Raw genomic sequence first — 14,780 nt, 5'->3', positions numbered from 1 at the left:
TGGCAAGAGTCAATAGTTGTTAGGGCTACACCTTTTTCTCTGTCTCCCTGTGATTTATTTCTCACCTCCTGCTTTTCCCCATTCCTCTCTCCCTCTCCCTCTCAGCTGTCTCACTTCCCCACATGCTTTATCCTCCATGCCAACCATATGCTATTAAGCTGAGGGCCACATGAGGCCCATGGGGTAAAAGTTCTCCACTCCTGAAATAAAGAACTATAAAGCTTGAACATGTCTGAAAATTTGGGTGAAATACAAAAGCTGACCCATACTCCCCTTACATAATGGAAGCTCTCAGAGTCTATGTATTATAACAAAACCATAGAGCAATTGGATCATGAAAGGCTAATGTTTCCAAATCTTCAACTGATAGTATAGGTATAGTCTAAATATACAAGCATTTGAGTTTTTCATTTTCTTAACATCCAGCCAGCCAGCCAGCCAGCCAGCCATGAAGAAGCAGGTCTATTTCTGGTTTTAAACAGTAATCAAAGCTACGGTATTTGCAGACAGCCACACTAATAGAAAGAATTGGTCAAATGAAATCAAGGGAAATTTCCTTACGATGGGGTCTTATAGGAGACTTGAGAAGGGTGTCTGTTGAATAAGATTTTGGGGAAAATGTAAAGCATATGGGAAACCATCCCACCAATGAGGAGATCACCTGGCTCATACCACTCATGTGGAATATCTACAGGATTATTATTGGTGAGCTTAACTGTATGCACTTTGCACAGCAAATCTGGGAGCAGCAAAAGTAGCAGCAGCAACATCCTGTACTGTAACTTCCCTTGGAACACAGGAATTCCTGTTTACAATATTAACTGGTTGATCACTGTACTGGATCTGTGCTGGACTAGAAGGGCCTTTGACCTGGTGTGGCAGAGCTGCTATAATGTCAGGATCTTATTACTACAAATGGGCTGGATTTGAAGATCAGTTGGATGGCATCTGGCTCTGCCAAGGAGCTTCTCAAAGGGACATCTTCCAATCTTATCCTTAACCTCAACAGCATGCCATATGCATGCCTTGAATGCTAATTAGGAAACACTGATTTGAAGCTTGACCTAAACAATGAAAGAAGGAAACTAACTAAAATGACAGTGCCCTGCCTCTCTCTTCTCCCTAATATTAGGTGTCCCTGGAACACGTATGTACTTATAATGATTTCAGTAGTGCTTGTTTAACTGTTTTCCACTGTATTCTGGAAAGCACTAGCCAGATGAGTCGATTATGGTGATTTTTGTAATTACTACTGAATTATTTTTTGTTTACTCCATTGTGAGCCATCAGTTACAGAACTCCAGAAGTAAATATTTTCAGCAGATTGTAGGTATTACATTTAAGCTCCCATGGTGCATGGACTGTGGCTAGCAATGCTTCAACCTATGGTGACCATGCTCTGTGCAATTCAGCATCCTTTGGGCCAAATGGCTTTGTTTGGTTGAAGTCTTATCCCCCTTTTCTGAACTCTTTTTCAAAAAAATTTATATATCTTTAGTAATTTCAAATAAATACATTTATGAAAAACAGATGTACATACAAGTAAACAAACATACAATCAAACAAATAACAGAAAAATCAAACAAACCACCACACTATAAGATATAAGAAGATTAATATAATTATCATCATATATACTCTTGGTATTGAACACAATTATTAAATTGATAGGAAAGAAATTTAAAACTGACTTGCAATTAATCTCACTGTACTTTGTCTATTCATTACTTTATAAGGCACAGTTACATATTTCTTATATAATTTCTTTTTACCTCCCTATAAACTTATATTTGCTAGCTGCAGATATTCTACCATTAGGATTTGCCAGTCTTCTGTGTTGGGTATTGTTGTGTTTTTCCAATTTCTTGCTACTAAAATTCTGGCCACTGTTATTCCATACATGAACAATGTTCTTTTCGATTTCCCTATTTCTTTTGGCAAAATGCTTAAAAAAAAATTTCTGGCCTCTTTTTGAATGTTAATTTAAATAATTTTTTAAGTTCTTCATATATATTATTCCAAAAAACACAAATATCTGTACAATTCCACCACATATGCAAATAAGACCCAATTTCTTTATTACATCTCCAACATATAGATGATCTGTTCTTATACATTTTAGCAAGTTTTTCTGGAGTTTTGTGCCATCTATACATCATCTTCATTGTGTTTTCCCTGGGATTGTAGCAGGCTGAGAATTTTATGTCTTCTCTTCCCGCCATAATTTTTCCCATTGTTCCATGTAAATATTATAGCCCAAATCTTGCACCCATCTCACCATTACAACTTTCACTTGTTCTTCCTTTACCTCCCATTCCAATAGGAGGTTGTATACCCGTGAGATATATTTTCCTTTAATTTGTATCAATTCTTTTTCAAATGTTGATGTTTCTTTTGCAAGTCCTGCTTTTTTATAATGGTTAATCTTTGGTGTATTTAAAAATATTGCAGCCAGTCTGTTAGATACCCTTTATTTTCTTCATATTTTTTCAATATATGTTCATCCTGTTGTCCTTCTAATAATAATCGGTATGTGGCCCATTCCCCATCCATATTCTTTTTCTTAACTGCCTGTGCTTCTGTAGGTGAGCTCCACGGGGGAATCCTGGTTTCTAGTATTCCTTTGTATTTTGACCAGATCTTATATAATGATTTCCTTATTAAATGGTTCAAGAAGCCCCTGTGGACCTTTACCTTCTCATATATTAAATAGGCATACCACCCATACCAATTATGATATCCCTCCAAATCTAATACATCAAAATCCCTTAATGTTATCCAATCTTTAATCCATAATAATGCTGCAGCTGCATGGTATAGCTCTAGATCAGGGAGCGCGAAGCCTCCTCTCTCTATTTTATCTGTTAACAGTTAGAATTTTATTCTCGGCTTTTTTCTCATTCTCTGAACTTTGCCCCCCTACTAATATTAATTGAGAACCAAAGCTAGCTTCAGTTTTTGCTGTCATAAATCTATCATGGAAGGCAGGTTGTGTGAGTGTTCAAGGCGATGAAAAGTAGATTAAAATAAAAAATATACACACTCAGGCATATTGGGCATGAAGGGAGATTTCCTGTCACCTGATTCTTCAAAGTCACGAGAGTTCAGAGAAGGAGGATTAGACTTCAACCAGACAGAGCCATTTGGCCCAGAGGATGCTGAAGTGTACAGATCATAGTCACCATAGGTCGAAGCATTGCTAGTCACAGTCCCTGCACCATGGGAGCTTACCCAGATAAGACAGAGCAAGGACAAATTGCTCTGTCTATGTACAGAGCAAGCACTATGTAAGTTTGCAAGCAAACTCACATTGGAGTGATTTTCTATGTACGATGAGGTTTAAACTGTTGCAGGACCCCAAACCAATTAATACAGTTGTTATTGAAACCAGGAAAAAAATGAATATCCAACTAGCACAACAGGGATTTCTCTCCTCTCCAGCCTCTGTATGCTCCCCACACCTTCCACAAGACACACACACACACACACACACAGACTGTGCACAAGAGGACAAAAGGTTATTCCTTCCCCGATTTGGCATGCAGCAGTGCTTGTGGAACTATCTCCCCAATGCTACATTAAATTCCCCCCTCACTCTGGGTAGAAAAACTTTCTCTACCCTCATTGTCCCAATTCCCAAGAAATAGAATTAATGGATCTGAATGTTCCTCTTGTATCTTTGAGAGTAGCAATTAATTCATCACAAGGATTTTAGATCTTGATGCTAAAATGTAATACCTACAATCTGCTGAACATATTTACTTCTGGAGCTCTGTAATTGATGGCTCACAATGGAGTAAAGAAATAATAATTCAGTTGTCATTATCTCCCCACTAATTATAAAAACCACCATAATCAACTCATCTGGCTAGTGCTTTCCAGAATACAGTGGAAAACAGTTAAACAAGCACTACTGAAATCATTATAAGTACATAAGTGTTCCAGGGGAACCTAATATTAGGGAGAAGAGAGAGGCAGGGCACTGTCATTTTAGTTAGTTTCCTTCTTGCATTGTTTAGGTCAAGCTTCAAATCAGTGTTTCCTAATTAGCATTCAAGGCATGCATATGGCATGCTGTTGAGGTTAAGGATAAGATTGGAAGATGTCCCTTTGAGAAGCTCCTTGGCAGAGCCAGATGCCATCCAACTGATCTTCAAATCCAGCCCATTTGTAGTAATAAGATCCTGACATTATAGCAGCTCTGCCACATCAGGTCAAAGGCCCTTCTAGTCCAGCACAGATCCAGTACAGTGATCAACCAGTTAATATTGTAAACTGGAATTCCTGTGTTCCAAGTGAAGTTACAGTACAGGATGTTGCTGCTGCTGCTTTTGCTGCTCCCAGATTTGCTGTGCAAAGTGCATACAGTTAAGCTCACCAATAATAATCCTGTAGATATTCCACATGAGTGGTATGAGCCAGGTGATCTCCTCATTGGCGGGATGGTTTCTCATATGCGTTATGTTTTCTCCAAAAGCTTATTCAACAGACACCCTTCTCAAGTCTCCTATAAGACCCCATCGTAAGGAAATTTCCCTTGATTTCATTTGACCAATTCTTTCTATTAGTGTGGCTGTCTGCAAATACCGTAGCTTTGATTACTGTTTAAAACCAGAAATAGACCTGCTTCTGCATGGCTGGCTGGCTGGCTGGCTGGACGTTAAGAAAATGAAAAACTCAAATGTCTCTATATTTAGACTATATCTATACTAGCAGTTGAAGATTTGGAAACATTAGCCTTTCATGATCCAATTGCTCTATGGTTTTGTTATAATACATAGACTCTGAGAGCTTCCATTATGTAAGGGGAGTATGGGTCAGCTTTTGTATTTCACCCAAATTTTCAGATATGTTCAAGCTTTATAGTTCTTTATTTCAGGAGTGGAGAACTTTTACCCCATGGGCCTCATGTGGCCCTCAGCTTAATAGCATATGGGTGGCATGAAGGAGAAAGCATGTGGGGAAGTGAGACAGCTGAGTGGGAGAGGGAGAGAGGAATGGGGAAAAGCAGGAGATGAGAAATAAATCACAGGGAGACAGAGAGAAAGGTGTAGCCCTAACAACTATTGACTCTTGCCATTAGCTTTTTCCTCACTCACCAGCTTGTGACTCCCAACGTTCCTGCTTTATTTGTTAGGAGGTGCAAGAAAGGAAAGGGGGGGGGCAGTTTTAAAAATTATATTGTGATGAGATGAGGAAAAAACTGTGGATGCCACATAAAATGACCAACATGCAGACCCCACAGGTATTTCAGATGATAACAAACAAATGAGGCCAAATGTGTTGGCTGTTCTATTTAAAATTGCAATCTAAGGTTCATTCTGGTTTGACAAGATCGAACTTTCTGTGTCCTTTAAAAGTTGAATGTTTTATTATCCTCTTGTGGGTTTAATGTCATTCATTTTTTCCTCCAAGTTTAATTTTGCCACTCAAACCCTTTAAATGATTTTGCATTTTGTACTCCTGAAATCCCTGATAATTTTCATTTTTTCACTCTGTCGAAATTTCTGGTGTACCATTTTTAGATAACGCTTTACAGTAAATGCACCAAATCTGTAGAATGTCCACCTGGCCCCAACACTTAGTAACTCTAAATTGCCTCATCTTTTTCATGCATTATAGTATGTACAATTTTATTTTCAACTGAGATGTGCTGTGGATCTTTTTAAATGTACTGAAATGGTGCAATGGGTTCTTGCATAAAATGTAATGAGACTACAAAATTGTTCATCTGGCTTATAACACATAATGTGTAATTATTAATTATTATTAATAGTGTGTTCTCTGCCTCTTCAAAAAGGACCTTGGGGTTAAATGATTCTTTGGTACTTTCTCTGCCTGAGATATTTGCTGTCAATGTTTTCCTGTGGAAATGTATATATTAAACTAGTTTTGGCTGTTGTGAATTTTCTTAGTTGTACTGAATTGAAATAATAATCCTGTTTAGGTTTTGAAAATAATAAAATAACGTTTCTGTTAGCTAGTTTGAGTTATTCATACTAAACATTGGGCAGTGGATTTAATAATTATTATTAATTAATTGTCCATATTCTCTGGGTCAGACTAATATTATCTCCTAATAATCAGTGACTTCCAGCAAAAATTAGGGTGTGAGGTTGATGGTTAATTATTGATGAGTCATTGAAATATATGCACATAGAGAGACTTGGCTTAAAATGCCCATCTCCTAAATTTTCAACCTACAGGTTATCATTAGGCTTTCAACCTATGAAGAGTAAGATGTAGTGAGGAAATACACATATACTATTTCATACTATCTTTTCATTTTAAATCTCCAATAGAATGTGGTTACCAGAAAAAGGGATGCACTGCAGAACAGAATGAGAGGCTTAAAGCATCCTAGAAGGGAGCAGGCATTTGTGTAATGAAACGACTTGCTAAGGGAAAACTGGGAACGATAGCAAAAATATAACACTTCATTTACAGAACAGAGCAGAGCTCAGCAGTACAGCTCAGGGTGTGCATGCCAAAGGTCCCAGGTTCAGTCCCTGGTTTTTAAATATGGGATTAGAAAATACCCTTCTCTGAAATACTGGCGAATACAGTAGCTGGCAGCCTGTAAAGAAAATACTGACTGGTGTGCTGAATATGAAGCAGCTTATCACATTCCTTTTATGTTCACTTAACCCTGGGTTTCAACCTATAAAAAGCTGGATTCTACACACAGAGGTCCAGTACTGGAGGAAGTTTTTGCAGGCTCAGGAACTCTCCAAATGTGGTAATAGTTCCAAAAACTGTAGAATGCTTCAGTAGGCATTTGTAGCTGAAGCACAATGGTGATAAAGAACAAAATGGACAGCACTCGTGAAGTGAAATTCAAGACAATCTATCCATTCTCTATAGACATCTCCACAGTCTATATGTGCTGAGAAATTAAAAATCCGATTTGAGCTACAGACTGCTCAAAACGGGCCTATCCTTATGAAAGCACAATTCTGCCTTTCTTATAGTGCTTCTTTAATGACTAATTATGCTGGTTGTATCCTATATGTATACTCTGACAGTTTAATCATTCAGATTAGAGTAGACCACTACTGAGACAAAACTACTTTGTGTACTGTTCAAAAGTCCCATGAAATAGCCAGCCACTTTATTTGCAGAGTGGTGACCAAGTTTTACCAACACATCCTGGCCTTGGTGTTTGCTGTTGATGAGATCAATGAGAATCCCAGGATCCTGCCCAATGTCACTCTTGGGTTCCACATCTACGACAGCTATTCTGATTCAAGGATGACCTATCGTTCCACTCTGGACCTGCTCTTTAAATCACATCACTTTGTTCCAAACTACAAATGTGGCATTCAGAATAAAGTATTAGGAGTAATTGGGGGACTTGATTCTGATATTTCTTCACGCTTGGCAGACATCTTAGGTCTTTACAGGATTCCACAGGTAGGATTTGAGCCTGGGGATAAGAGGGATTTCCTTTAATCTTCCACTATATTTCACTCTCTTTCCAGTAGGAACTTGAATGGGGAAAAGTAAAATCTGAATTATGTGGAACTTCTTGGGGGGGGGGTATAATGTGGATAATCAGAGATGTGAATGATAAGGGCAAGATGGCTTTCTGAATTCTATTAAATTAACTCTATTGTATGTAAGGGGAATTGTTGCACAGAGTGATATGAGTGAGCAAAAGTGAGTGGGTGTGTCTGTCTGTCCCTATAAGATAATGCAGAGTTTTGCTTAAATTGTTGGAAATTTATAGGATTGCAGAGTACAGGGGGAAAATAATAAATGTAAGGATTATGGACCGCTGATTCCACTCTAAAATGTCTGGTTGTTGTTTTAGATTTCATATGGTTCATTTGAACCAGCAGCCATTGATCAGATAAAGTTCCCTTCCTTTTACCGCATGGTTCCCAACGAAGGCCTTCAGTATAAGGGAATTATCCAGTTACTTCTGCATTTCAGATGGAAATGGGTCGGGCTTATTGCTATAAACGACAAAGGTGGAGAAACATTCTTGCAGACCATAGAGCCAATACTTTCCAAGCATGGAATATGTTCAGCATTCACAGAAAGAGTTCAAAAACATACATATTTCTCAGGTAATGGACTTGAAATGGTTGATGACCTACTGAATAATTTGCCAACTTTCATGAAAAGCAAAGCAAATGCAGTTATTATATATGGAGAAAGTGCAACTGTTCGATGGTTGGGAGGTGTTATAGGAGTAGTCAAGATACTTCAACAAATCAACCCACAGTATAAAAAGATGTTATCTCCAGAAAAGGTTTGGATTACAACAGCCCAAATTGATTTTACATTGTATACCTTTCAAAAGATTACAGAGGTTGATAGACAAATGTTCCATGGTTCTATCTGCTTCTCCATTCAAGCAAAGGAGCTTCGGGATTTCCAAGAATTTCTTAAGAATATAAATCTTTCATGGGCAGATGCAGATGGTTTTATCAACGATTTCTGGGAACAAGCATTTAGTTGTTCACTTTCAAACTCCACTGTGTCAACATACGCATGTACAGGGGAGGAGATGCTGGAGAGCCTTCCTGCACCATTTTTTGAAATGAGCATGACTGGCCATAGCTACAGTATCTATAATGCTGTCTATGCTCTGGCACAAGCCTTACATATGACTTCCTCAACTAAAACCAACTTCAGAAAAATGGAGGGTGGAGACAAGCTATTTTATCAGAAAGTGGAACCCTGGAAGGTAATGTTTCTGTACTGACAGTTCTGTGATACCAGTATTCCATTAACAAAGCAATTTCTAAAGAAAATGAGCACCCAGCTCTTGTCATGCTTTTAAGATTCTTCCCTTCCCTTCAGATGATAATGTTTATGCCCTAACTTATCCTCTATAATTATTTTTGAAAGTTCTTTTGACAGCAACTTCAACTGAATTTAAAGTGATTCATGATTTTCCACTCTTTTCCTTTGTCGGCTACTGAAAGTCAGAAACTTTGCATTGTGAATTGTAAAGGTTCTCTGAAAGAGAAAAATAAGTAAAATCCATCTAGGAAAGCATTTTCAATAACCAATTCCTATTTTTGTTAGTCCATTTGATTCTCTTTCACTTTCCACCTAGCTCCATTCATTTCTTCAAGGAATGTCATTCAACAACAGTGCTGGAGATGAAATTACAATGAATGAACATGGAGAATTGGACGCTGGATTTGATATTACAAATTTGATCACATTCCCAAATAAATCCTACATCAGAGTCAAAGTGGGAAGGCTGGACCCTCAGGCTCCTCCTGGCAAAGAATTCACCATTGATGAGGCCAGAATTGAATGGCACAGAAGTTTGACTCAGGTGGATTATTATAGGTGCAATATTATTATTATTATTATTATTATTATTATTATTATTATTATTATTATTATTATTATTATTATTATTATTATTATTACTACTACTACTACTACTACTACTACTATTATTTATTATACCTCGCTTTTATACGAAAAATGAATATTTCATTGGTGGCAAGCTATCATTTGAAGAAGTCTCTTTACGCACGTGAGCACACCCAACTCCTTAAGATCATTATTGGTGGTTCTGCTTTTTAGGCTACTCTTTAAATGAGTTCTGTACATACACAGCTACTAGGGACAGGACATTTTCTGTGGTGGCCCCTGGTCTGTGGAAATACTTCCCTTGAGATGATCATTTGGCTTTGTCACTATTGTCCTTCAGAAATACAGTGGTACCTCGCAAGACGAATGCCTCGCAAGACGGAAAACCCGCAAGACGAAAGGGTTTTCTGTTTTGGAGGCGCTTCGCAAGACGAATTTCCCTATGGGCTTGCTTCGCAAGAAGAAATCCCATAGGGAAATCTCCGGGGACCTCTTTTAAATGCTGGTGGTGGGGAGCAAAGCCTTTCCCCCCCTCCGGCCTTCAGAAGAGGTCCAGGAAGGCCGGCGGGGGCCGAAAGGCTTTTCTCCCCACCGCCAGCATTTTAAAAGCAGTCCGGGATAGCAGGGAAGCGCTTCCCGCTATCGCGGACGGCTTTTGAAGGCAGGTGGAGGGGAGCAAAGACTTTCGCCCCCCGCCCGCCTTAGGAGAGGTCCTGGACCTCTTCTGAAGGCGGGCGGGGGGCGAAAGTCTTTGCTCCCCCCTGCCTGCCTTCCCGGGAGAGTGGAGAAAGGCAGCGCGTTTCTCCGCTGTCCCGGACGGCTTTTGAAGGCAGGTGGGGGGGGCAAAGACTTTTGCCCCCCACCCGCCTTCAGAAGAGGTCCAGGACCTCTTCTGAAGGCGGGCAGGGGGCAAAAGTCTTTGTCCCCCCTGCCTGCCTTCCCAGGGGCTTTTACATTGCCCCGGACAGCGGAGAAGTCCTCCGCTGTCCCGGGCGATTTTAAAATGCCGCCCGCCAGCATTTTAAGATCGCCCCGGACAGCGGAGAAGTCCTCCGCTGTCCCGGGTTTTTTTAAAATGCTGGGGGTGGGAAGAAAAGCCCTTGTTCCCCCCCCCAGCCTTCAGAAGAGGTCGGGGGACAGACTGTCCCCGGACCTGGTCTGAAGGCGGTTTCCATAGGAACGCATTAATTGATTTTCAATGCATTCCTATGGGAAACCGTGCATCGCAAGACGAAAAACTCGCAAGAAGAAAAAACTTGCGGAACGAATTAATTTCGTCTTGCGAGGCACCACTGTAGGATGAAAACGCTTCCGTTCCACCTGGCTGTTGATATAAGCTGATTTAGAGGTTGTAGGTTGTGTTTTATATAATATTGTTTTATTGAGATTGTATTTGCATATGGTGTATGTTTTTAAGCCACCAAGAGAGGACATTGCCTGATAGAGCAGTATAAAAAGGTATAAAGAAATAAGGAATGACAACAAAATGTTGGCAGGGCCTTACATGTATTACAGAAAATACATGTTTCCTGTCATTACTTTATGTGAGATTTATGAGTCAAGCCTTCAGTTTCTAATATTCAATGAAATGCAAATCTAGTTTTAATCCATTTGTAAGACTGAGTATAGAACTTTGAATCTTTCTGAGTTCGAATACAGAAGAAATGTGCCCCCTGTGTAATATTGCTTAAAGCATGAGAGCTATCAGATAGACGAAGAATTCTACAAACTATTTAATACTAAATTCTTCCCTTAACTTTATTCAGTGCTAAATTTCCAATATCTTTGGATAGGTGCCACCTCTTTCAGAATGTAATGGCATCTGCCAACCTGGTTATGGGAAGAAAAAGAGAGAAGGAGAGAAATTTTGCTGCTATGATTGTGCTCCATGTCCAGATGGGATGGTCTCAAACGAGAAGGGTAGGACATGCTATTTCATGGTAGACCAGATTGCCCAAGTTACTGAAGTAAAATATGAGAGACTGTTTTGCAAGTTTGTTATAATTAACTTGGCACATTTTTTAAAATTATGTTGTACATTGTTCTCAGTGTTCATTTAGGTACAGTTTCTTCATATAGGAAAATATTGCACATATAATACATTTTAACACAAACAAATTCACAGCATAGTGTAATAATGGCTGAACCTGTGATTTAGAATCCATAAAAGGAGCTTCCATTGATGGTATATTTAATTTCTGGTATTGAGAGAGAAGAGGAAGTTTGGATAAACCATGAATCTCAATCCAACCCATAATGGAAAAGCTTCTAGCTGAAGTATCAGACACATTGCAAAAATCAATTGCTTTGTGTATGAGAAAGTATCCTGAAAAACACTTACGATCCAGAGAAAGAAATGCATGCAGCAGAGACATTCTTACTAGGATCAAATGTCAAAGAGGAAGGAGACCTTGAGAAGCAATTATGATACTTAAGAAGTTTCCAGCAACTGAAGAGGAACTTGGGTTAAGAAGACATAAAAGAGAGAAAGTTCAAGTTTTGCAAAAGTTGTTCAGGATGATAAAAGGAGGCTTGCCCAAGACAAAATATCAAGTACCATGGGAATGCTTGTACATTTTTGGAACATTTTAATACACTAGAAAGTGGACTTATACTTGGAGGATAAGGAATTGTTATTTTGAAATCATTCAGACCAAGCATGTGAGAGAAAAATCATATTGACAAGGGATACATATTGACAAGGGATGAGCACCCATGCAGAAGCTATGGTGGACCATGTTGCTGGCTGTGTCCTTCCTTTCAGCTTGTGATCTGCCTTGGAACAAGAATGAGAAGTTATGAAAGTCTAAGTAGAGATAAAGTGGGAATCTATATAAAAAAATAAAATTATGCAGCACAGATCAGCCAAACTAGTACAACATGTAGGGTTACTATTTCAAACACAAACCAGTAATTACATAAGAATCACTATGAGCATCGCATAAAGATTTTATGGCATTAACAAGAGGGCCAGTAAAAATGCCGTTGTTATTCAGGATTAAAAAATAAGGGATCAGGATTTTCTAGTATTAAAATGTATTGGGCAATAGTAATACTCAGAATCGACCCACTGAAATCAATCTATGTATTTATTTCATATTACTTAAGTCTATTTATTTGAGTGGGACTACTTTGAGGATGATTTGGTGGGATGGCACTCATTCTACAACCTGTAATTGCTGATTAATATATCGAATAAAGAACCTATGGTATTTAAAAGCAGGCTATGAGGGAATACTTGTACATCTAGGACAAACATGCTGCTTCTGTTGAAAATTCCAGATTATGTGCAGGATTTGTAGGAATCTTGGGCAGAATGGTATCAAAATTTGCATGGTGAAATATAATGCTTGGTGGACTGCTGCTGATACAGATTTTAATATTCGGAACTATTCTGGTTCAATATTTTGTTAACTTCTTTTCAGATGTAGAAAATTGTGCAAGTTGCGCAAAGGATCTCTATCCAAACAAAGGCCAGGATCTATGCATTCCTAAGATACCAAACTTCTTAGCTTTTGATGAAGTGCTGACCATTGTTTCAACTTCCACTGCACTTTTATTTTCTCTGATCACAGCTCTGGTGCTGGGCATCTTCATTAAACACCGGGACACTGCCATAGTCAAAGCCAACAACAGAAGCCTCACCTACATTCTCCTCACCTCCCTCCTCTTGTGTTTCCTCTGTTCTTTGTTGTTCATTGGAAAACCTAATAAGGTGACCTGCCTTCTCCGACAAACGACTTTTGGCATCATCTTCTCTGTGGCCCTCTCTAGCATCTTGGCCAAAACTATATCAGTGGTTTTGGCATTCATGGCTACTAAGCCAGGATCCTCTATCAGGAAATGGGTGGGGAAAAGACTGGCTTATTCTATAGTCCTTTCCTCCTCTAAAACTCAAGTAGTGATATGTGCACTGTGGCTTACAATCTCTCCTCCATTCCCCGATGTGGACATGCACTCAATGAGGGAAGGAATTATATTTCTATGTAATGAAGGGTCAGTCGTCATGTTTTACTGTGTCTTGGGCTATATGGGTTTCCTGGCCATTGTCAGCTTCACTGTGGCCTTCTTAGCCAGAAAGTTGCCTGACAGTTTCAATGAAGCCAAGTTCATCACCTTCAGCATGCTGGTCTTCTGCAGCGTTTGGCTCTCCTTCATTCCAACTTACCTGAGCACCAGAGGAAAATACATGGTGGCTGTGGAGATCTTCTCCATCTTGGCTTCCAGTGCTGGCCTGCTGGGTTGCATATTTTCCCCTAAATGCTACATTATTGTGATGAGGCCTGAGTTAAACAACAGAGAACAGTTGATACGGAGAAAGATATAAATGACAGAAGTTTTTGTTGGGTGGGTCTTAGGCTACCTGGCCTTGCTGACAATTAACAGTCTCATTGCACCTTTCCTAGTCAGGAAGTTGAAAAAATATAAATAATAGAAGGATTCAGCATATCATTTATGTTCTTGTTATTCCATATAGGAACATGTGTCTTTTATATGAATTGGGACTGTGTGAAGGAATGAAACTGTGGATAAGATCCAACATCACTTTCAATAAGACATTTTAAGCAGATCAGTCTAGGCACAGGAAAAATTCTGGAGAGCTTCAAAATCATCTACACATAGGGTGAACTAGTACACCCTAATTGCATTTCTTATCTGAGTGAAAGACTGGTGACAGGGAGATTCTTAACCACGTCAGATTGCCTCAGATCAGATTTGTTGTTTCTAAAGTGGTAAGACAATATTATCCAGTGTCCCTACCTCCTAATAACATTAGAACTCACTCCAGAATTGTTTCCAGTAAGCAGTTAGTATGATAGCAAACAATGTCCTTGCTTCGGCTCGCTTCAGCAGCACATATACTAAAATTGATAGCAAACAATGTCCAATACATCTTACGTTGGTGGAAGAGTGTAACAGCCCCCAGTTGTAGCAAATTAGGCAAGTGGGGAAAGGATGGGGTGGGTTCAACTCTAAAAATATTCTTAGGAATATCTCTTTCTAGCTATTTTTTTCATTGTTAGCTCAGTACTTCCCTATCCAGGACCCGTGTGGGCTGGAGATGGCTGGAGAACTTTGCCCCCCTACTAATATTAATTGAGAACCAAAGCTAGCTTCAGTTTTTGCTGTCATAAATCAATGAGCTAGCAATGAAAAAATAGCTAGAAAGAGATTGTGCTGATTAGCCACTCCATCCATCACCCTCCTGTCTTGCATAACCCTCGGTTGATCCTTCTTTTCACCCACTTCACATAGACTGAGCACAAAATAGTTCTGAGGCCTGTTGCAATATGGTGGGTAAGCAGGGATATTCTTTATTACACAGATATGCAGTAATTTTCACAGCTTTGCTTTCAAGATGCAACTTTAAAGGGCACAATTTTAATATATCAACTTCCTGGGCTGTCGGTGGAGCTGGGTGGACATAGATAACTGGA

The 14,780-nt window shown here is 39.2% G+C and overlaps 1 protein-coding gene across 1 annotated transcript; it reads left to right on the top strand.

Moving 5' to 3' along the window:
• Positions 1–3,058: 3,058 nt before the first annotated feature.
• On the top strand, positions 3,059–13,669 carry LOC308570748 (vomeronasal type-2 receptor 26-like; the record flags this gene model as incomplete). Its single annotated transcript, XM_081165664.1, has 5 exons — positions 3,059–3,165; positions 7,122–7,413; positions 7,814–8,257; positions 9,071–9,287; positions 12,768–13,669. 5 exons carry the CDS (start codon positions 3,059–3,061, stop codon positions 13,667–13,669), a joined length of 1,962 nt encoding a protein of 653 aa, XP_081021790.1.
• Positions 13,670–14,780: the final 1,111 nt, after the last annotated feature.

The sequence above is a fragment of the Podarcis bocagei genome (assembly GCF_964188305.1).
Source record: "Podarcis bocagei genome assembly, chromosome: 13".
Taxonomy (NCBI): Eukaryota; Metazoa; Chordata; class Lepidosauria; order Squamata; family Lacertidae; genus Podarcis; species Podarcis bocagei.
The sequence above is the reverse complement of the archived record's forward strand: the minus strand, read 5'-3'. Positions and strand labels throughout refer to the sequence as shown.